The 25346-nt window shown below is 42.9% G+C and overlaps 1 protein-coding gene across 5 annotated transcripts in view; it reads right to left on the reverse strand.

Annotated features, from left to right (window-relative positions):
• Window positions 1-25346, reverse strand: part of bsna (bassoon presynaptic cytomatrix protein a) — a 134486-nt gene that overhangs the window by 90209 nt on the left and 18931 nt on the right. For all 5 annotated transcript variants that reach the window (XR_009789462.1, XR_009789461.1, XR_009789459.1 and 2 more), the window contains exon 2: window positions 21796-22432. Coding sequence is in view for 2 of the 5 variants with exons in the window: in XM_061780078.1 (XP_061636062.1) it covers window positions 21796-22432 (637 nt within the window). In the remaining 3 variants the exon portion in view is untranslated. The remainder of the gene's footprint in view (window positions 1-21795; window positions 22433-25346) is intronic.

Below are 25346 nucleotides of genomic sequence, written 5' to 3' on the forward strand. Positions count from 1 at the left end.
TTGACGGCGCCGGTGGCGGACGTTGTTAACCCGGGCCACGACCGATCCGGTATGGAACTCTTTGGATGAACGCTCATATTTGTTTGGCAAGGTTTTAAGCCGGATGCCCTTCCTGACGCAACCCTCTGCATTTATCCGGGCTTGGGACCGGCCTACAGTTTGCACTGACTTGTGCCCCCCATAGGGCTGCATTTGACATCATACTTGGATATTATTATCGGGAGAATAGATTTGATCTACAGAAACCAATCACTGTTATACTTGTCAAATTAAAGATAGTGGGGCAGTATCCCATCTGATTCAGTAGATGGCACTGCAGAACAATGAAATATGTATTTAATAAACAATGTTTTTATATTTTACTGTATATTTAAAGAGGAGTAATGTTTCAACTGCGGTATTGTCTGAATAACATAATCCTTATAGTGCTGTTTTTGCAGACTTTTAGTGCTAACTACTTCAGGTACCAGTGGTGTGTAAATGGGAGGTGCGGGGGTTGGAGGGGTCAGAGTGGGCAGTGGCTCCGGGCACCCCCACCCAAAACCTCCCCACCCCCATAGACAAATGAATGTCAATCGGAAAAAGTATGACCAGGGAAGATAGGATGTCTAAAAAGATCTGTTATATACAGTAAACGTTCAAAGAGGGTGATGCTGTTCAAGCAATAATCTGATTGTATTAATGTAAAGTAAACAAGTCAGTTAAAGCTGTTTGTGCTCTGGTGTTGCAGTCCACTACATAACATGACAGCCCGTTACATACTGCACACACATACTATATGACAAACACTCAAGCACACACACTCAATTAGCCACACTTTGTGCAGTGCACTTCTCACAGGCTCCCACAGGATCCATATACACGTGCATCTCGAGACACGTGCGCAGCATTTAAGGTAATAGACCTGTCTATCAAAGTGCTGTCCTTTGCTTCTTGGCTCAGGAAGAAAACCAGATAGAGAACAGTGGAGAAGATTGATTAAAAGACAAGGACAAGTCCAGTGTTACCAGCAGTTCACAGGTTTGATCACTTATTTTGATTTTTTTTTTACTTTTTCATTTTCTGTGACTGAGGCACTGTTTTTGCATGGATCATATATGGACCATATAAATAAATGTACAAAAGCATTACAAATATGGAGCATGGAGAGTTATGCATTACATTTTGTGAGCTTTTCTATTAGAATCTTTTGCATTAATATTTATTACATTCACACACACAAACTGGACTATAAATACTCTATACTAATACTACACTTCTGTAAATTACTATTATTTAAAATTATTATGGAACTGCATTTGTACAAATATTGTACTAATAAAACAGCTCTGGCCCAATGGTTAAGATCATTGCCTGCCTCCGTGGGGACCTAGGTTCAAAACCCCGACTTGAGCATCCGCCAACATCCCCCGGACTCACGGCTGTGGTGTCCTTGAGCAAGACACTGATACCCGGAAATGCTCCCCGGGCGCTTCAGCTGCCCCCTGCGCCAGTGTCATCTTCCACTAACGTGTGTATGTGTTCACTGTGATGGGTAAACTGCAGAGAACAAATTTCGTGTGTATGCATGCATGTTCATAACAATAAAAGGTGATTCTTCTTTTTTTTTCTTCTTCATAACGTCCTCTCTTATAATTGTGTTACCCTTATGGGCCACCGCACACCACACGAGGCGGCCAAAACCGACTAAACCTGTTGCGGGATTTGCATGAGTGATCGACCGTCAGCTACTGGATTTGCTGCAGATCAAAATTTGAATCGCTAAAGATTGGCGTTGCAACATCGCAGATGTAACAGCCAAGAAATAATGCAGATGAGCTTTCACAAAAAAAATATATGTTTTGAGGTTTTTAGTGTTGTTATGATGACGATATGGATGAATCAGAATCAGAATGTATGTCATTGCATAACAGCACAACAAGATTAAAAGCTAAACCTTAAAATGCACCACCTAAAACAAGACACACAATAAACAAAAATAAAATGACAATGGATATCAGTGTATGTTAATATAACTAGATCTCGGACGAATTATGTACAGTGTTCCCTCGTTTTTCGCGGTTAATGGGGACCAGAATGAGTGGCCCCACACCCAGTGAAAGATTCCCAGGGGTGTGTGCCTGCGGACACATGCAAGTGAATTGACACCGTTTCGCATGCACAAAGACTGACAGGAGTGTCCTGTAATTGCTGTGCCTGCACCGCGGAGGTTGAGGACCCCACCCGAGAGCAGCGGGACACGTCCTACACAGAGGGACCCAGGGCGCTCCGCCGGCCCCACCGAGGCGCCCCGACAACCGGCCACCCGTTGGAGGCCGCAGGGACCCAATGCCACCCCTCCCCCCAGGGCTGCCAGGCACTGCTGTCTAACAGCCAAATTCCCCCAACCAAGACCCACCAGAGATGGGTGTATGCGGTGCATTAAAACATGGGGATGAGTGTATGTGATTAAAATCCAGGGGGGCAGGCAGGGCAGAGGGGCAGGGCGCCCGGACCGGGAAACGGCACAGATGTGCTGAAACCCGGTCCGACACCCACACACTCCCGACCTCATACCAGTCCCCAGGGACCCCACATGTATACCAACTCTTCCTTCCATCTACATTGAAAAGTACTCTCGGCAGACTGCAGCTGTTACAAACAAAGGAGAAACATTGCACGAGATGCAGAGACGCCAGCAAGAGGAAGCGATGCTCACGGAAGCAGAAGCGAGGCAAATGAGCTGGCTGACTAGCTCAGCTAAAAGCTAACAAACTGTCAATACCATCACTCTTCCTTGCCAAAGTTCACTCACTGGACCATAAAATGGACTTAATTCGCCTGGGGATTGGTGGCTCCAGCGACATGAGGAACTGCCTCACAGAAACGTGGCTAAACAACATACAAACAACTATAGCTGTAGCTGTAGCCGTTCCTGGGAAAAAACGCAGTGGTGGACTCTGTATTTATGTCAACAAAGGTGCGCAAACACTGGACTTATAGGGAGCCATTGCGCTTAGGAAATAGAGCATTTGACTATCCATGTCTATCTACCGCGCAAGTTCACAGCCGCCATTGTTTACATGGCTCCGGGGGCTAATGGTAATGCTAGCAGTCTGCCCAGATGATACCAGCATGTTGCCATACCAACACAAGAGAATATTACACTGGACTGTTTTTACACAAATATTTGTGGTGCATACAGAGCTCTTCCCAGCCCCAACTTTGCTTCTCTGACCACATCACCATCTTGCTGGAGCCCAATGGGGAAACAGACCAAGCCCAGAGTCAGAAGTGTCACTGTGTAACCCAGTGATGCACCTTACGTGCTACAGTCCAAGGATTGGCAAATATTTAGGGAAGCAGCTATAAAGGAAGGAGAGGTGGACCTGGAGGAATACACTTCATTTGTCCTGGACTTCATCTCTAAATTTGCTGATGATTTCTATACCACCAAGACAATTACTCTCCAACCGAACCAGAAGCCCTGGCTGAGTTGAAAGCACTGCTGAAGGCTAGGGATGCTGCTTCAGGGCATGTGATGCATGAGCGCACTGGGCAGCAAGAAGAGAGCTAGCTGAAGGCATCAAGAGGACTAAATAAGCCTATGCAGAAAAAAATCCAGGGCCAGATCACCTCCAATGACCCTCGCAGCATGTGGAAAGGTCATCAAGTGCATCAGAAATTACAACACCAAGGATGCACAATCCCCAGAAGACCCTTCCTCACCAGATTCCCTCAACCAGGCCTTTGCCTGCTTTGAAGACCCCAACAATGTCACCCCCAGCGCCAGACTCAAACCACCACCTGATGATACAGTATGCCCCTCATCTTAACCCCAGGAGACGTGCAGAAGACCCTGCAAAGGATTAACCTACGCAAGGCCGCAGGTCCTGCAAAATCCCAGGGTGGGTACTGAAAGACGGTGCCCACCAGCTAGCAGAGATGCTAACAGACATTTTTAACACCTCTTCCAAGTAGCGTCTGTTCCTACCTGCCTAAAGACTGCCTCCATCATCCCTGTACCCGAGTTCCACAGTGACGGACGGGTATGAATGACTATCAGCCAGTAGCCTTCACGTCAATAGTCATGAAGTGCTTTGAGAAACTGGTAATGGCCCAGATCACAAACTCCATCGACATCACTGTGGAGCCTCACCAGTATGCATACAGGAAGAACCGCTGCACTGAAAATGTCATCTCGTCAGTGGTCAACACAACCCTCACCCACCTGGAGAGCAAGAACTCCTACGTCCGCCTGGTCTTTCTGGATTTCACCTCCGCCTTCAACACCATCATCCCACAGACTCTGGTGCAAAAACAGAACATTCTAGGGGTGAGTCCATCACTGGGTAACTGGGTCCTGGACTTCTTGACAAACAGACAACAGACTGTCAGGATCCACAACACCGTCTCCTCCTCCATCCCCTCAGCACTGGCTCCCCCCAGGGCTGCATGTTGAGCCCCCTCCTGTTCAGACTACTGACCTATGACTGCTGTCATATGGAGAGGTTTGTGGATGACACAGCATTAGTGGGACACATCACCAACAACGATGAGTCAGAGTAAAGAGAGGAGGTAGAACATCGGGTGGACTGGTGCAAAGATAACAATCTTTGCATCAATGTGAAGACGACCAAGGAGATGGTAGTGGAATGCAGCAGGGACAGACACTACCTCCACCCCCTGCACATCGGAGAAGCAGCAGTGGAAGTGGTCTCCAGCTACAAGTACATCGAAGTCCACCTTTCCAAAGACCTCACCTGGAACTGAAACACTTCCTGTATGCTCAAGAAGACACACCAACCTCTCTACTTCCTCCCTAAGCTGTGACGTGCCAGACGAGAGAGCGGTCTCTTGAGGAGCTTCTACTGGATAGATTTGTGGTGGAGAGCATCCTCGGGACCAGAATCACTGTGTGGCACAGCAGCTGCTTGGCTGAAAAAAAAGGAAGGCACTACAAAGGACAGTAAAGGCTGCTCAGAAGATTGAAAGGCTGCTCAGAAGATTCTGGGGGCATCACAAACAACTTCACCAGGAGGTGCAGAAAGAGGGATTTCTGCATCATCAAAGACTCAAACCATCACATACACCCTCTCTTCCAACCGTTCCCCTCAGGCTGGAGGCTATGGAGCATCCGATGCAGGACCACCAGGCTGAGATACAGCGTCTTTCAGGATCTTTTCACTCAGTGTTGGGAAAGTTCATTTTGTAGGCAAACTAGCTCAAAGTTCAGTTCATCATTGCTCCAAAAATGAACTACTTCAGTTTATAGTTCATAATTTAATTTTTTTAACAAAGTTCACCCTTCCAAAAATGAACTAGTTCATAGTTCTTTGTTGACAGGCTATTACCCTCGAAATACTGGCATTTCATTTCCTCATTGTTGCCACCCATTCAGTCCACACCTGTTGCCAGCTGCAGCTTTCACCTTACAATCTCAAAAACATAAGGAAAAACGTGTTGCTTCACTTGTGTGTTTTTTTTAAAATAGATAATTAAAACAAAAAACAGAACTTTTGTCCTCAATGTGGAAACAAAAACACACATCACGGTATGACAGGAATGATGGTAAAATTACAATGATAACTTTCCATTCCTCACAAGCTCTGGCTGACTGATATTAACAAAATAATTTATATACTCATATTACAAAACCAAATAAATTCCCTATTATTACAGTGTGATCGTACAGTGTTTTAACTAAAGTATTCTGATACAAATAATAATATTCCTAGTAATCCATTTTTACAATTATGTACTGTTTTACGAACATATTCACTCCTATTTACGCAGTGTCCCTGAATGCATCTCACGCACTCATGCATCTGCCACGTGGCTGCCTAGTTTCATTCCGAAGAGAGAAATAGGAAATGCAGCAGGCACAATCTTTCTATTAGCATGTCCAAACGTGTCCCTCTGCTGGTCACTTTTAATATTACAGTTGATTCACTGTATATTACAGTACACCAACATCGCAGCAGCCCTGTGATGTGACTATTGGGCACACGTACATCGTGATGACGATGCTCAAACAAATATCATGGAGCCAGAGTATATATATTGTGCTTTGCAATAATACATAACTATTCAGAATTTCATATGTACCTGTTGCTAGAAAGCAAACCGCGGAGAGTCTTTGTCACTGGAATACACTGGGGAAGTCGATCATTACCAACAGCCTCTCAAAATATCTACATGTTCTCCTTATTCTCACCCATTTCTTCTTCTTTGTGGCCACCCGCACAATCCCGCCATGGTTTTGTGGTTCAATAAGAAATAATACAATTCAGTATATTGTATGTGGAGCCTCCAAACCAGATACAGGGTTGTGCTTTTTCCATTGCAGCGCATCAGAAGATGTGCGGTGTTGTTCGGTGTGTAGCGAAGAGTGTAATTTTTTCGTGATGGTCCAATTCAATCACGTTTGGTCGCATCCCTCAGTGTGTGCCAGGCTTATTAGATGTCTGATATTCACTGCAGATGAATAAATAAACACGTCCTATGATATGCGTATAAAAACATGGTCAGTATTGTTTTTGTAAGAAATCTTTCTAAATGTGCATTTGATTTCTTATTACAACAATGAGGAATACAGTATATATAGAGGAGTAATAAATTATCTCACAAAAGGGAGTACACCCTCACATTTTTGTAATCATTTTATTTTATCTTTCATGGGAAACACTGAAGAAATGATGCTTTGCTACAATCTAAAGTAGTCTGTGCATTTTGTATAATAGTGTAAATTTACTCTCCTCTCAAAATAACACAGCCATTGCCGCTGGCAACAAAAGTGTGGAAACACCAATGTGAAAACAGCATAAAACTTTAGCAAGTGTCATTTCTTCAGTGGTGTCCCTTTAAAATATTTACAAAACTGTGAGGGGTGAACTCACTATTGCAAGATACAGTATATCTGCAGGGGAAGGTGTATGATTGCATGCTCCTTATGTCGACTAGAAGTCACTGAGTAGAGGCTTTTATGCAGAATGACTCCAGTGAGAGAACAGTTTGTCTTACTGGCCCCAGACTAATGCACTGATCAATATTCCACACGCTGAAAGGACATTCGTGGAACTTTTCCCATAAGCACAGAGATTCTCCAGGTAATTATGAAAATGCACACAGATATTAGTCATTTTTACGTACTTTCATGTGAGAACAATGACCCTGTCGATTAGACTGAAAATAGACACAAGAGGACCACAATCTTACATAATTCCATTCAGCAGTTGAACACTGGTCCTAATGCATCATAGAAGTGGATTTTGCAAGTCTCGTGTGTCAATCACACATTCAAACCTGGGAGTCAGACTGGGATGTTTGCTTACTTCACTGAGTCACACACATGCACACACACACCATGGAAATAATAGCTCAAATAATAGCAAGGCAAAGTCCGATCAATGAACCATAATTGGCGCCTTGCAGGTCTTTGCACTCTCCAGCTGTGTACACAGCACCCTCCCATCTCCCCTCGCCTCCATCAAGAGCAGCAGGAGCCACTGACACAATCACACAAATTCGAGCGTAGTATGTAACATCTCACGTGGTATTGTGTGCACCTTTACTAGCTTACAGAACAGAATGAATGTACAGTAGTACATGTGCACTGATATTGCAAAAACAATTTCATTAATCATCTTCCAATCAGGCTGCACGGTGACTCAGTTGTCCGAACATCCGCTTCACAGTTCTGAGGTTTGGGGTTAAAATCCGGGCCCTGGACCAAAACACACACGTGCTCTCTTTTCACTGAACAACCTCAACTGGTTCGATGGTATTGATTATGATCACAGCACAATGTTTCCTAATTAAAATCTGTCTCAGCACTTTGGAACAAACCCAGTGTGATTGCAAACTCTCTGGCAACCCCGTGCACACACAAACAGTGTGACTGACTGGACATAGAGACCATGAATGGACAGAAAGATTGTGGCCGGATAGACGGGTGTGAGTATGTCCTATTATGGATGGATAAAACTTAGTTATAGAAGGTGGGTGGAAAAATGTGAACATGAAAAATGTTAAGTATACAGTAAATGCTACCAAAAAAATGCTGTTGAACTAAAAATCTTGGGTGAACAGATGACGGGATCTTATCCAAATAACTGGTTAGCACATCTGCCTCACAGTTCTGAGGACTGGGGTTCAAATCCCGGCCCCGCCTGTGTGGAGTTTGCATGTTCCCCCCGTGCGCGCGTGGGTTTTCTCCGGGTACTCCGGTTTCCTTCCACTTCCCCAAAACATGCATGGTAGATTAATTGAAAACTCTAAAATTGCCCGTAGGTGTGAATGTGAGTGCGAATGGTTGTTTGTTTATATGTGCCCTGCTATTGGCTGGCGACCAGTTCAGGGTGTACCCCACCTCTCGCCCGAAGATAGCTGGGATAGGATACCAGCACGCCAGCGACCCTTGTGAGGATAAGCGGTACATTAAATGGATGGATGGAGGCTATTTCTATTTCTAACCACACCGTCACACTAGTGTGCCATGAGAGTTCATCTGGAGATCTGAAGGAAATTAATACAATTTCACTTTACTGATCTGAAAATTATTATTTATTTACCAGAAATAATGTATCTGTCTATGCCACTGATGTATAGTGAACTATTAAATGCTTTTCCACGAGATGGCAGAAGGTACAGTCAACTGTGTATCCAGTTATTTGTGACATTTTTGCTCGAATGTAGAATTTGTGCAGTCTGCACAAAAGACGGGAAACTCTGATATAGGCTATATTGGAAATAGTATCTACATCATATGGTATGGAATCAGGGATGAGATTAGTTACACATCTTTATTTACATTTTATTCATATATATATATATATATATATATATATATATTTTTTTTTTTTTTTTTTTTTTTTTTAAAGTGAGTATACATTATGAAATTAAGCATAGAACATCCATCATATTTGTGTTATGTTGCGGAAGGCATTTTCTGGAGTGCTTCACTATGTGGATTTGTGATGCAGCCATTTGCTTGAATTACTTTTTGCATTTATTTTATCATAGTGACTTCCTGGTGAAGTAGATGCTTAATATTTTGATAATGGCTCTGTCTTCACGATCCAGTTGTTGCTCATCAGCCGGGTCTTCTTGTGTTAGCCAATTAGCTCCTAAACCTCCCTTTATTGCTACCTAGCTGTCTCATTTGTGTAATTAGTCCAAGCTCTACTTAGTTCCTGTGATTGCGTGCAGTGTGCTTGTGCTCAGTGTAGCTAAGTGCGACTATCAGAATGTTTTGTATGTGCTTACCCCCCATGTAGTTATTGCTTTTTCGGTTTTATTTTTTATTTTTAAATTATTATTCAAATGCCGACATTTTTGTTTGTTTGTTTTTAAGTTCTTAGCTTGCCACTGTTGTTTTCCTGCCTCCACCAAAGGGTGTCTACAGTTTTGAAGAAGGAAAATACGCGATAAGACCTCTCCCATCCAGTACAGACCTGTTTGCAAAGCTCAGGCAAAACAGTATGTTATCGCACTGGGGCAGCAGCCAGCCATCCTTTGGAAATCCTCCCGCAGCTTCTGTTACGGTGCTTTCTCCCACCTTCATGTCTCTGTGTTGTGTGATCAAACCCACATTATTGCATTGAACTCTGATGTTGGGAATAGGTTGAGTCAGGGCTAGGCGATTCATTAATTTCTATCGATTCATCTGAGTTTATTTGTCAGCATGTTTTTATTTTTTATTTTTGCAGACCCGCTGACAAGGCTACAAACACAGAGGAGCTAAATTACAAAAGCAGTCAGTTGCCAACCTTAGCGATTTTGTTGCTATATATAGGGACAGCTGGTAGTGTACATGTTGCTGCCTTTCATGCAGTCGACGCAGATTCCAACCAGTGCCCTATCGCAGCCACTTCCGGTCCCAAAACCATATCAAAAAATGGAGGGGTTGTGTCAGGAAGGGCATCCGGCGTAAAAACTGTGCCAAACTAATCATATGAGTGGCTTATTGTGGTGACTCCTCATGAGAAAAGTTGCAAACGAAATTTTGCAACTTTGCGGCTCCCACTAATAACTATTTTTCTAAAAATTGACTAGTGACTAATTGATGCTAATTGATGCTTCCAAGCCACAAATATTTTGGAGACTTCGCCTTCCATCACCTGTACAACTCCACATAAGAAAAGACCGTGAGACGGCTCGATGCAGTGTAACATTATTGTTTAGATACATGCATTGACAAAAAGGACATTTTTCCTTCGAGGAAGTCATAGCTCATTTTCCATTTGAGACTATGTAAGTCCCGAGATGCACATGGCATGGAAACAATGAGTACTAGCCCTGGAACAATGAGTCCTTGCAACTTATCATCACGGAATACAGATACAGTAATCCTCCACTACATCGCGGTTCTTGCTTCACGGTTCCGCTATATTGCAGATTTTTATTACAGTTGTTACTCTTTAATCATTAATCTTTTATACTGTTTGTACACTATTTTTGTGTTATCTAGTGCTCTAACTCTCTCTCAATATATTAAATGTTTAGGTCTACAACAATAGCAATTTCTTTTGAATATATTTTCCCAAAAACTTTCAAGATAAACGATGGGTTTTTTTGTTTTAATGCCACTGATATAATGATTTTAGAGCATAATATAGCATCGTACACCATCAGTTGTGGCCCAATGGTTAAGATCATCGCTTGGCACCGTGGGGACCTAGGTTCAGGACCCCGAGCGGACCATCTAACAACATCTACTGTACTCACGGCTGCGGAGTCCTTGAGCTAGACACCGATACCCCAAACTACTCCCCGGTCGAATAAGCTCCTCGGGTGATTAAGTTGCCCGCTGCTCCAGTGTGTTCCACTAACAAGTGTATGTGTTCACTGTGATGGGTAAAATGCAGAGAACAGATTTCGTGTGCATGCATGCATGCATGTTCATGACAATAAAGGTGATTCTTCTACATATCTTACAAATTCTGCCCTGTTAATCAAACATATGAGCATAACTGTCCTCTCATTTACTAAATAAATGACACAACGTTCATTCATTCATTTTCCGTACCACTTATCCATACTAGGGTCGCGGGCGTGCTGGAGCCTAACCCAGCTAACTCTGGGCGAGAGGCAGGGTACACCCCGAAGTGGTCACCAGCCAATTGTAGGGCACATATAAACAACCATTTGGACTCACATTCACACCTACGGGCAATTTAGAGTCTTCAATTAACCTACCATGCATGTTTTTGGGATGTGGGAGGAAACCGGAGTACCCGGAGAGAACCCACGCAGGTACGTGGAGAACATGCAAACTCCACATAAGAGAGGCCGGATTTGAACCTGGGACCTCAGAACTGTGAGGCAGATGTGCTAACCAGTCACCCACCATGCCACCCTTGACAACACAGTGAAGTCATAATAATAATAGTCATAATAACATCCCCAAAACATGCATGGTAGGTTAATTGAGGACTCTAAATTGCCCGTAAGTGTGAATGTGAGTATGAATGGTTGGTTGTTTGTATGTGCCCTGCGATTGGCTGGCAACCAGTTCAGGGTGTACCCCGCCACCTGCCCGATGATAGCTGGGATAGGCTCCAGCACTCCCGCGACCCTTGTGTGGATAAACGGCTCAGAAAATTGATGGATAGATGGATGGATGCAGATTTGAATGGCTGAAAGAGTGGCAGAACTTGCATGTGATTGGTTGGTACAATTCATCACTATCGTAGAGCCTGTAATATGTTGCGCCGCTTAAAATAGAAGCACCCCGTATGTCTTTTTTTTGCTATGGTGTGGGTCTGTTTGGGACGCAGACTGTGAGTTAGTGTCCTCTGTTATAAACGATGTCAAAACAATCGAGCGAGACAGAGTGAGCGATTTAGCTCCGTAGCACACTAGCTAGTTAGCGCACGGGTTAGCGAACGTAATAAATAGTCAATTCCCTAATAGTTTAAGTCCCTAAAATGCCCAAGTTGTTTGCATTTACGGAGCCAAAGCCATTCCGCCGCTGGGTGTTACCACAACAATAAAAATATATCAGGTCCGGAAAAAAAGTCTTGTGTCCATTGTATTTATGAAACAATAACCCACTCTACTGTTCTTGTGATTGGCTAGCAACAAGACAGGACTCGTACTTTTAGTGGATAATGATTCGCTGAAGCACTTCAGCAACACGCACACACACACACACAAGGCTCAAAATCTTTTTTTTCTTTGAGGAGCAGTTTTGCTAATCATTTCTACATTTGAGGAGCAATGTTTTGCAGCTTATTCACACGGGGACCCGAAGCAACGATTTTATGAAACAACAAAATATGACAATATAATGGGGGAGTTTAATGTAGGACTGCAGCTAACAAATATTTTAGGATTCGACTACCCTACTGAAAATTTATATAAACTATACTTTTGCTTGGTTAAAAAGCTATTTTTGAATACAAGAAAAATAAGACCTTTCACTTAATAACTTTTTACTAATTGGTTTCCTTATTTATATAACCAACAGTTTTTTATTTCTTGAATTCACATTGTGCATAAAAGATAAGGCTTTTATTAAGCATTAACAGCCTTTGTGCATCTTCACTTAAACAGCTAGAATTTTAGCATTTTGTGACATATTAATAAATTAGGTTCATGGCTGTGCTGACGAGCAATCAGACAAATATTCTTTGTACTACTACAAGTTTTGGAAGTGTTCAATTTGTTCAAACTAAAATCAAGAGAAAAATATTTCCTTCATCTCTCTTCACCAAAACCCTCCTCTGTTAGGGTGCATAATGATGATCCATTTTACTCTTATTCCTCTCTGGCCATATTTGCCACATTTTTCACCTACTTGAGTCAAAGTTTTTCCACTTACAGATCATCAGATTGGCCATATGTCACACAGTAACTATACTGAGCAAAAAGCATACTGTATATACCGTTATGGTTGGGTTATGCTGTCCTTGTCATGGTAAAAAAAAAAAAAAAAACAGCCACACATTAGACGTTCCTCATAATTAAATGAGACACTCCGCAGTCCGCAGCGCTAACGTTATGTTAGCAAAGTAGATTGACATTAAGCTCACTGATGTTAACTTCACCTCTGTTTCTCGGGTACTACGACGCAGCGTCATACCCGGTGGAGAGAAAGGTCCGTGTTACAATGACCGGGTGCACGCCCTGCAGTTTGCCTACCGAGCAAACAGGTCTGTGGATGATGCAGTCAAGATGGGACTGCACTTCATCCTAGAACACCTCGACGGCATGGGGACCTATGCGAGGATCCTGTTCATGGACTTCAGCTCTCCGTTCAACAGCATCAACCCCGAACTCCTCTCCTCCAAGTTTCTCCAGCTCAGCGTCTCGCCTGCCACCCGGCAGTGGATTTATAGCTTCCTGACAGGCAGGACACAGCAGGTAAAGCTTGGGGACACCACCTCATCCACATGCACCACCAGCACTGGGGTGCCCCAAGGAGGTGTCCTTTCTCTGCTGCTCTTCTCTCTCTACACGAACGGCTGCACCTCAACACACCCGGCTGTCAAACTCCTGAAGTTTGCAGACGACACCACAGTCATCGGCCTCATCAAAGACGGTGACGAGTCTGCGTATCGACAGGATGTGGAATGGTTGGAGCTTGGTTGCGGACGACACAACCTGGAGCTGAACACGCTCAAGACTGTAGAGATGATCGTGGACTTCAGGAGGCATCCTTCGCCACAGCTGCCCCTCACACTGTCCAACTGCCCTCTGTCAACCGTCGAGACCTTCAAGTTCCTGGCAATTACAGTCTCTCAGAACCTGAAGTGGGAGATCAACATCAACTCCATCCTCAAAAAGGCCCAGCAGAGGATATACTTCCTGCGGCTTCTGAGGAAGAACGACCTACCAAAGGCAATTCTACACAGCAGTCATCGAATCAGTCCTGTGTTCATCCATCACAGTCTACACTGCAACGGAAAATCAGGACTGCCGAAAAAATCCTCGGTACACCCCTACCCACCCTTGAGGACTTACATGCTGCCAGAAGTAAGACAAGAGCATGCAAAATCCTCCTGGACCCTCCACATCCTGGTCACCATCTCTTCCAGCTCCTTCCCTCAGGTAGGCGCTACCGAACAATGCAAACTAAAACAAGCAGACATTCCAACAGCTTCTTCCTTCTTGCCATTAAATTGCTAGAGGACTCTCCATCGTTTGCACATTACCAGTAACATTTGGTTGCGCAGTGGCTCTCTGTAGTGTGTTTTTATGTTTTTATGCCTCAAAAGGATTTTTGTCAAAGGAGACAAATTCCTTGTGTGTTTTTGACATAATTGGCAAATAAAGATGATTCAGATTCTGATTCTGATTCACTATGAAATGCTACCACACTTTCGCCATTTGTCTTTTTTCTCTCACTCTTCTCAATTCGGCGTCACATTTTACAATCGCTGTCTTCCCGCTCATCAATCAAACGCTTCACTCCCGCGTCCACTCATCGGTGACGTAAGCACGTTGTGACATACACGCCCACTGCTTCTGGCTTCGCGACTGTCTCCACGGTAAACCTGATTTAGTTTTGCTTTTCAATGTGTTTTTAGATGCGCAAAATGTGAATTTTGACCCGCTAACTGCGACGCGAGACCACTTAATTTGAGCCTTGCACACATATGTGGGTAAGCAAGATTGCGTGGACGCAGATTCTCCATGCTTTTAGCATCCCTGATCATTTTTGTGCATCTCGGACGCAGGACCCACATCAAATGAGATCCTTGGGAAGTACTTATTTTTACATTATCTGGAAAGAAAAAAACATGTATCTCTATTATTTTTGTGGAAGTTGATGCAAGTTCATGCTCGGAAAAAAATAAATCTAAGTTTGTTTGATAACAGTTTCCTTCTTGAAAGCAGAAGGCATAACAGGTAGAAAGGAAAAATGTACTTTAAAGCATTTTAAGTTTAAATACTGTATGTTAAACCGTATGTGGGTGGCAAAATTACTATTTTTTAATGTTTTGTATATGGTATATCTATGTCACAGATTTTCACATATCGCGGGTGAGTCTGGAACTGTCCTCCATGATAAATTTGTGTTTCACTGTACTGTAAATGGAGCATAATCAAAATCTTCCAGTTTATTAGCGAAGTAACATCTGCATTTTAGTTTTGTCATGGTGTAGCTGCAGCCTGCCTCAAACCCCCAACCCCCATCCTTCCATCTGCAGCCATGTGAGTGCCAGCAGATGCATTCGCCATTTAAAATGCCTCATTAGGAAATTCCCGCGCTTGAACTGCTGGGCTTGCAGCTGTATCCACTCCGTGTGGATGTGTTGAAGTCAACGCATATTTGTGTGTTCGTCGAAGTACATGTGTTCTTGGCATGTGTTTTTTCTAATCTTATTGTTTGTGTGTATGAGCGTGGGTTTGTGTGTGTACATTCAGGTTTGTCCTGCTTGACCGTAGGAACCTCCCATAGTTAATGCATGTGAAGAGCGAACCCTCATCTATCTCACCTTCTCCCCGGCCTCACGACGCCCCTCCCTCTTCTCCCCCTTACCTTCCTTTTCATCCTACTTTCCCAGAATAGACCTGATCCTCTCCATGCAGGAGGAAAGATAAATCCTTCTCCCCCATCTCTGGCATACAGCTCAGAGGATAGTTTGAAAAAAGCAGCGAGGGTGTGAGGAAGGGCGTGAAGATAAGTGCAAGAAAAAGGAGTGGGAAGATCATGATAAAGAGTCATGAGGCCACCCTAATACTTGAGGGAAGAGGAGCAGAGGGGCCAATAAGCGTTAACCTAGTGCCCCCTGTAGGTTTCACTAAATTTATCCCGAATCACAGACTGAAGATAAAAACCAGGTTTTGACATTTTGACAAATGATCAACAGTGTTGCCACAGTTACCTTGAAAACGTCATCTGATTACTGATTACTGCTTTAGAAACTAATGTCTAAACTACTATTACAAGTTACAAGCACATGAACCAGGGTACAAGCATATTATGAGACAGAATTTAAAGGTGGGCACAATAACAAACAATATGAGCCCTACTTGCGAACATACATAGTAGCACTCTCTAAGCTAACATAGCACCAAACTTAGCTTATAACATTCAGAATATAGCATCTAACTTAGCACATAAGAGGTAGGTATGACACAGAGGTGGCTGCATCACTTCATGACAAATTCAGCGCATAATGTTTAGTTTTTCCACGCTCTACAGTGCCTAATCTCTTTTTAAAAACTATTCAGCATTTCCAATGATGAGATGCGGGCCCAGGCTTTGGTGTCTGATTTTTAAAGAATTTATTTGCAAATTATGGTGGAAAATAAGTATTTGGTCAAGAACAAACGCTCATCTCAATACTTAGTTATATACCCTTTGTTGGCAATGACAGAGGTCAAACGTTTTCTGTAAGTCTTCAGGTTTTCCCACACTGTTGCTGGTATTTTGGCCCATTCCTCCATACAGTTCTCCTCCAGAGCAGTGATGTTTTGAGGCTGTCGCTGGGCAACACAGACTTTCAAGGATTTTCTATGGGGTTGAGATCTGGAGACTGGCTAGGCCACTCCAGGACCTTGAAATGGTCCTTACTAAGCCACTTCTCTGGTGCCCGGGCGGTGTGTTGGGGATCATTGTCATGCTGAAAGACCTAGTAGCAATATGTCAATAGGTCAATATGACATTGGTCCATCCTTTGCAGCAACAACATTTTCAACTCTTCTGGGAATGCTGTCTACAAGGTTTAAGAGTATGTTTATGGGAATTTATGACCATTCGTCCAGAAGTGCATTTGTGAGGTCACACACTGATGTTGGAGGAGAAGGCCTGGCTCTCAGTCTCCGGTCTAATTCATTCCTAAGGTGTTCTGTCAGGTTGAGGTCAGGACTCTGTGCAGGCCAGTCAAATTCATCCACACCAAACTCTCTCATCCATGTCTTTATGGACCTTTGTGCAAAGGTGTGCACCTTTAGAAATCCATTATGAGTTATGATCATGTTAGAAAATGGAAGAAGTGTTTCTACAGTTTGGAGCATGGAATTGTCCAAAATATTGGCTCCTTAGTTCCAATGAAAAGAACTCTGAAAACAAGGAAACATTTTTGGTCCGGCGTTTAAGCTTTTGGACAATTCATTGATCCCAACTTTGTGGGAACAGTATGGGGATGGCCTCTTCCTCTTCCAACATGTCTGTGCACAAGTGCACAAAGCAAGGTCCATAAAGACATGGATGAGAGAGGTTGGAGTGGATGAACTTGATAGAACACCTTTGGGATGAATTAGAGTGCAGACTGAGAGCAAGGCCTTCACATCCAACATCACTGTGACCTCACAAATGTGCTTCTGGAAGAATTGTCACTTCAGATCAGCAGGTGAGTGAATATTTTTGGCAATATAGTGTGTGTATATATATATATATATATATATATAATATTTTTCTCTCCACTTTACTTTTTCTTATAGTTTGCAGGGATGACAAATGGCTGGATAGATAGCTATGGTCAATTCAATTAATAAATCAATAAAAAGTTGATTTATTCATCCCCAATCTTAACTGTTCATTTTTTAGCAAGACATTTTGGATAATTGTATGCAACTTAATGGGAACACTTTAGGGAAGGCCATTTTTTGTCAATGTCTTTATGTCTCAAAAGTGTTCTCTGTCAATTGACTGTCTGTTGTCGTACTAGAGCGGTTCCAACTACCGAAGACAAATTCCTTGTGTGTTTTTTGGACATACTTGGCAAATAAAGATGATTCTGATTCTGATTATGTTCCAGTGCACAAAGCAAGGTCCACAAAGACATGCTTGGATGTTTTGTGTGAAATAACTTACATTTAATTATCTCAACCCCTTCAAACCACTGGGAAGTTGAGATACACTAGAACTAGAATGATAGCTCCTGTTGACAAAAAAAATGTTAAAATGAACTCAGAAATTTGAAAATAAAATGTGTTTGACACGCAGAGAATCCCTTCTTTTCTCTTCCCTCTTTCTCGCATAGCACACACGCAGCCACACATTTCTGTCAGCACCCATGTGTGTACACTGAGCCTAAAATTAGCATGCAGTGTGTTGAACAACAAACAGGCTGGAGGAAGACGTGCTGGCAAAAGAGTCTGATGACAAACGGCAGCGAGAGAGATAGAGATAGAGAGAGAGAGTTGAGTGACTGCAGTTAGGTTGGAAATAGCAACAAATGATACAACAGCATAATCATACATACAAAGGCCAAATGTAGTTTGTGTATTTTGCACCATTTTATCTTCATTTTAGAGCATCATCAAATTTAATTCAAGAATACTTTGCTGTTTTTCTTTAAAAATTCCATCCATCCATTCATCCATCCATCATCTATACTGCTTATCATCACTAGGGTTGCACGTGTGCTTGGCCTATCCCAGCTGACTTCGTGCGAGAGGCGGGGTACACCCTGGAGGGGTTGCCAGCCAATTGCATTATCACATTAGCAATCTTATTTAATTCCATTTTCCTTTGCTTTTTTCTTGTTTGAAAACATTTATGTTTAAAATTAATTTGCTCCGTTGGACTTCAGTGCGCGGCACGGTGGCCGACTGGTTAGAGCGTCAGCCTCACAGTTCTGAGGACCCGGGTTCAATCGCCGGCCCCGCCTGTGTGGAGTTTGCATGTTCTCCCCGTGCCTGCGTGGGTTTTCTCCGGGCACTCCGGTTTCCTCCCACATCCCAAAACATGCATTAATTGGAGACTCTAAATTGCCCGTAGGTGTGAATGTGAGTGCGCATGATTGTTTGTTTGTATGTGCCCTGCGATTGGCAGGCAACCAGTTCAGGGTGTACCCCGCCTCCTGCCCGATGACAGCTGGGATAGGCTCCAGCACGCCCGCGACCCTAGTGAGGAGAAGCGGCTCAGAAAATGGATGGATGGACTTCAGTGCCTCTCTGGCTCTCACACACAGATATACACACACACACACACGTACACTGCACAAAAAAGTAATTTTAGTTTTATTTTTTAACAAATTTATATGGAAGAACTGGAATACAAAGATTCCAGCAATCGCCCACATGTTTCACTATTTAAGAATTCATCTTTTGCCATTTTTTTTACAACTTTGCTCCGTTATTCACCCCCCAAAATTTTTGAAATGCCATAAAATGCCACAAGATGGCGCCAAAACCCTGTCTAAGTAGGGAAGTAGTACAGTAATTGGTCCAAGGAAGTATGTAACAGTGATACACCTTGACTGAGAAATAAGTGTTGGAGAGGAGCTAAGTGCTCTCACAAGTGGATCTTCTACACAGAGGCAACCGATCAGAGGAAAGGGGGCGGTTTTAGATAAATATGGAAATATAGACAAAGTGGATACAAAACTGTAGCTGTCAAATGGGCCTTTTCTGGACACTCGTACGACAAAGCTAAGGTGTTTTTTTAAATGAAATTGACACTTTTATACTAAGTCCATGGTAGAGAGTCACTCTAAGGAGATCTAAATAGCCAAAATATGCCAAAAAAAACTCTACATAAAAGAAGTCTTCTTTTTATATAACAGTTTCATATTTTGTTTTTGGTTACTTTTCACATTTAATTTAAAACAATAAATGTTTGGCTGAAAAGTATCATGTCTTATTCAGTGGTCAAATTTCCAAACGTTTAAAGATTTTTATTTTTATACTGTCCTGTAATAGGGGTGGGAATTACAGATTCATATATTTTTCCAGAGATAATATCACAATATAGTGATTCTGCCATACTGTATACAGGAGAGCGGCACGGTGGGCGACTGGTTAGAGTGCCAGCCTCACAATCCTCGGCCCCGCCTGTGTGGAGTTTGCATGTTCTCCCCGTGCCTGCGTGGGTTTTCTCCGGGCACTCCGGTTTCCTCCCACATCCCAAAAACATGCATTAATTGGAGACTCTAAATTGCCCGTAGGCATGACTGTGACTGTGAGTGCGAATGGTTGTTTGTTTGTATGTGCCCTGCGATTGGCTGGCAACCAGTTCAATCTTACTGCCCGATGGGATAGCTGGGATAGGCTCCAGCACGCCCGCGACCATAATGAGGAGAAGCGGCTCAGAAAATGGATGGATGGATATATACAGGGGGGGTTTCCAATAGAAACAATGCATAGATATTGGACAGTGACAGTTTTCCCAGTGAAAGGGTTCAGCACCCACACTTTTCCTGTTGTTAGTTATTCAACAACCAGCTTCCACAGATGAGATTTTTAACATCTTTCCCAGGTGTCATTTTTCAACAACAAAAAAAGAGAAACGCAAATGCATCAGGGCGTGTAGGCGTTTCAAAATTCCTCATTCATATTCATAAGAGCTGCATTACCCGATTATATTCAGTAAAAGTGATAAAGTGACAATACGAGCACAAAATGATGGAAATGGGTTCAGGTACCTACCTGTAAAATAATGATGGTGGACAAAACTTGTTGTTGTTAAACCCCGCATTAATTCCACAAAGTACTGTATAATACATGCATATGTCCGTAGCAGGATGAACAATAATTCCAGGTCATAAAAATTGAATAACAGCAGGCAAGCATGTCACTAATAAAATGCATGCATAAATCCACAAACATAATTAAAACAAGCATAATCTCTGTCTGATCCTCCTAATTGGCATCACTGTCCTATGCTAAATGCTATCTGATGCTAAGACGTGACAGCTTAGGGATGCAAGTAGCACTTATTAGATTACGGGGGGCTTTACTATGCCAAAGATGCTGAAGGCTCTGTTTGAATTTCCTGTAACTCAAACCAGCACAATATAGTCTGGTGGAACTGCATATCAGGTTAAATGACAGTACAGTAATGGCTCACTCAAATCATTGGAGCTGCTATAAAGATTGATGTAAGATGATTGCACGAGCCACGCCCGAGATTCTGGCCAATTATGGTCCAAATACGCCACGCAGGAAGTCAGCACTTGCATAAACAGGACGCCAGACACACAAGCAGGAAAGAAAATGTGGACGTTTAGTCATCATACTTCTGATTCCTTGATGTTGCCCTCTCCTCCTATGCAGGGACTGATCAATCATAACTCATAATGGATAAAACAAAAAATGCATCGTTTAGGTCATTCATGTATACAATAGCAATGCAGTACAATACAAAAATGACAGCTTTATCGTTTCCATGTTATGGCCAAATGCTGTCCTGAAATATCCTGGACATTACAGTATTGAGGTTTTGTGTGAAGAATTTTGACCGTGGTGACATCTGTATGTGAAACGTTTCTTTAGGACTGTAACAATACACCAAGGTTAAGATTAGATTAGTATCTCAATTTCTGACTAGTGCTGGGCGATATGGCAGAATTTTGATATTACAATTTTTTCTAACCCTAATGGTGATATTCGATATGACTCAATATTTATTGTATTAAAGTTTATAAACGCATAAAACCACGGTAAGTGAAAGTGCGTGATATAGAAATACCTATAGAAATATGAAATACCAATTTGAAAAGTTATTTTTTTTTTTTACATGAATTCTTTTAAAAACAATACACATATTTAAACATAATATAATGAAATAGAGAGCGTGCAAGAGCAATGGATAAAAAAAAAGGCAAACATTTCTAAATTAAAAACACATAAATTACAAAAAATAAGGTATTTGCATCCTACTACCCAGACTACCTGTACCATCAATTGCCTTAACTGGTTTTAAAAAAATAAAAAGGTATTGTCCAATAATGAAAAATTACGAAATAGTGGTACCGCGAAACATGAACCGCGATATAGCAGGGTTTTACTGTATCCTGTATCGATACCGTATCGTTACAGCCTTACTAACACCCAAAATGACAAACAGTTTAGTTTTTACTTCACACCCCGAACCATGCCGATCACCAAGACAAGGCACAAACAAGCATGACCTACCTCAGTGAGGTGTGGGTTGGGATTGAATCCACACTGGTTACACACAGTGGCCTTACACTGGGTGCAGGTGTTGTAGTTGGGCACAGCTGGTGGGTTGGAGAGCTCTGTGGTGGTGCACACTGGACACAGTTTGCTCTTTGGCATGGGCGCGATCTGTGGCACCGAATAGGGTGAGGTGGGCGTCATGCCGCGGTCCGGCGACACCGACGGAGATCGACCTGTCCTGGAGCCACCTGGACTGTTGAAGTCAACTTGGAGGTTTCGACGGGAGGCGTGCTGGCCAGGACTCTGTCCTGCATGGGCTCCCATTCCGGTACCAGCTGGACTGTGACTCATTCCGTGGCCGGAGCCCTGGCCGGTGCCGGACCCCTGGCTTGACTGAATGTGACGGGGGGAGGTTGGAGTGTCATGGGTGGCCAGGCGATAGGGCTCACCGCTTCTAGAGCCTATTCCACCTCCAGTGGCCATTCCTCCTCCCATTCCGCCTCCCATTCCACCTGCCATTCCACTGCCCATTCCGCCTCCCATTCCTCCACCCATCCCACTTCCCATGCCACCCATTCCTCCCATCCCTCCTCCCCCATGAACTCTTTGTTGCATGTCAGGCTTGGGGCTACCCATCTGACCCATTGGTCCCCTGGAAGAAAGGAAGAGAAAGAAGAAGAAAATTAGAAAAGAAATCATCATCTTTACCTTCCATTGTACAAATGTATATTCGAATAACAGTTTGTAGGTACATTTGTGTAATTGCAAACCATTCAGTGGTTGACATACAGTAGGTAGGTCAACATTTTAACCTCCTGCTCGCGCAAACTGTTTTATTATATTAACCAGCAAAAAATCCAATGCCTGCGCTATTTATACATTGCCTGAAATTAAAAGAAAACCAAAGCGGAATATGTGGTGTAAACAGACACATCCATTTTTGGTGTGATAATCCTTTTTCAATTTTCTTCTGTAACTCTGTATGAGAAACTGATTAATTTAACTTGGTACAGGATGAATATTCAGAATCCTGAATGTCACTGTTTGGTAGCCGATCTCATTATCTTCTTACAACCAGACAGACAGAAACAGTATTGAAAAAAACAACACAAATAATTAGCCCAGGGTGCTGAGGAAAGCTGGGAAGGACCTTAAAACAACCACAAGCAGCAAGCAATTAAAGTGGACATAGTCTACACACACAACAGCCTCCTCCTCCTCCTCCTTCAGACTGTAAGAACACACACCCGCATACACCAAGACACAAGCTGAAAGGTGAAATGTAATATATTCATGAAGTTCTTTTTTTATATATATATTTTATTTTACTGTATTGCCAATTACAAATATATATGCACCCTTTACAAATGGCTTATAAAGAAGAACATTTACTATAATATATACTAAGAAATATATATAAATGTGCCAAAAGGGTAAATTATTTTTTAGAATAGAATTTTTTAAAAAAATGTAGTTCAGTTATAACAACTTCATTTCATTCGATACCCCTGTCATTATATTAAAACAGAAAAGATTGTCTGTGTGAGAGAGTTAATAATTTAAAATTTTTTTATTGTGGTTGTAGTTGCAAACACCTCTCGGTGTAAAACCGAGAGGTGTTTGTAATTATTTAGCCACAGAAGAAGGGTCAAATCAATTATAATAAACATACTGCATTGGAATGTTGTCTAGGAAACACAAGTTCTAATTCAAAGAAAGGTCATTTTGATGAGGATCAGGAAATACAAATCAATACTTTCAAACTTGTTGTCTGAGTTGTTTTTGATTACAACAGTGTTGGTTTGATGAATCGCCAATTTGAAAAAGTGTGCCCACAAACAAATGAGCAATGTTGATTTAATGCATTCCGGTGTCACAGCCGAGACATAAAAATCCCTTGGTCTGCTTCTCCTTTCTCAAAACGGGAATGAAAAAATGTCTCTGAGTTGGTCTTCTCTAATCTTACTGCCATCATTCTTTGATATTCATTTATCCTTAGCTGTCATCTGCCTCACAGCTCATAGGACCCGGGTTCAAATCTGGCCTCGCCTCCATGTTCTCCCTGTGCATGCGTGGGTTTTCTCTGGGTACTCCGGTTTCCTCCCACATCCCAAAAACATGCATCGTGGGTTAACTGAAGGCTCTAAATTGTCCGTAAGTGTGAATGTGAGTGTGAATGGTTGTTTGTCTATATGTGCCTTGCGATTGGCTGGCGGCCAGTTCAGGGTCTACCCTGCCTCTCGCCCAGAGTCAGCTGGGATAGGCTCCAGCAGCCCTGCGACCCTGGTGAGGATAAGCGGTACGGAAAATGGATGGATGGGTTTATGTCTTTTCAATGGAAGTTAGTGTGGAAGTGTTGGCTTCTTCTGTGTGATTCAGCATCACATGACACGTGAAGGCATTAAAGCATCGGTGTGCATAGTATGGACCCAGGGCTACTGGTGTTGTGTCTTTCGCAAACGATTTGTTCAAACAAACACTTTTTTCGATTTGTCCTTCTGTGAGTTCTCCCATGAGCGAGTCGGCTAGGAGCGGAAATAGAACTGCTGCAGCATTCTTGCTTGATGTACAACTTCAGTTGCTCAACAGTCCAGAGTCTCCGTTGTCGTATTTTGCCTTCATATAATGCGCCACAGATTTTCCATAGGAGACAGATCTGGACTGCTGGCAGGCCAGTATAGTACTCTCTTTTACTACGAAGCCACGCTGTTTTAACACGTGCAGAATCTGGCTTGGCATTGTCTTGCTCAAATAAGCAGGGATGTCTCTGAAAAAGATGTTGCTTGGATGGCAGCACATGTTGCTGCCAAAACCTGTATGTACCTTTCAGCATTAACGGTGCCGTTACAGATGTGAAAGTTACCCATGCCATGGGCACTAACACACACCCATACCGTCACAGATGCTGGCTTTTGAACTTTGCGCTGATAGCAATCTGGATGGTCCTTTTACTCTTTGGCCCGGAAGACACAAGGTCCATGATTTCCAGAAAGAATTTGACATGTGGACTCGTCAGATCATGGGACACTTTTCCACTTTGCGTCAGTCTCAGATGAGTTCGGGCTCAGAGAAGCCGGCGGCGTTTCTGGGTGTTGTTGATAGATGGCTTTCGCTTTGCATGGTAGAGTTTTAACTTGCATTGGCAGATGTAGCGACCAACTGTGTTAACTGCCAATGGTGTTCCTGAGCTCACGTGGCAATATCCTTTAAATAATGTTGCCGTTTTTTTAATTTAATGCCGCCTGAGGGATCAAAGATCACAGGCATTCAATGCTGGTTTTTAGCCTTGCCGCATACGTGCAGAGATTTCTCCAGATTCTCTGAATCTTTTGATGATACTATGGACAGAAGATGATGAAATCCCTAAATTCCTTGCAATTGTACAGTATGTTGAGCAACATTGTTAAACCTTTAGACTATTTGCACACACAGTTGTTCACAAAGTTGCTCACATCCCAGGGGATGCGGGGGACGTTGACTCCAAATGGGCCATGTTCCGTGATGCCATTGTTGAGGCAGCCGACCGGAGCTGTCGCTGTAAGGTGGTCGGTGTCTGTCGTGGCAGC

The sequence above is a fragment of the Phyllopteryx taeniolatus genome, chromosome 1 (genome assembly GCF_024500385.1).
Source record: "Phyllopteryx taeniolatus isolate TA_2022b chromosome 1, UOR_Ptae_1.2, whole genome shotgun sequence".
Taxonomy (NCBI): Eukaryota; Metazoa; Chordata; class Actinopteri; order Syngnathiformes; family Syngnathidae; genus Phyllopteryx; species Phyllopteryx taeniolatus.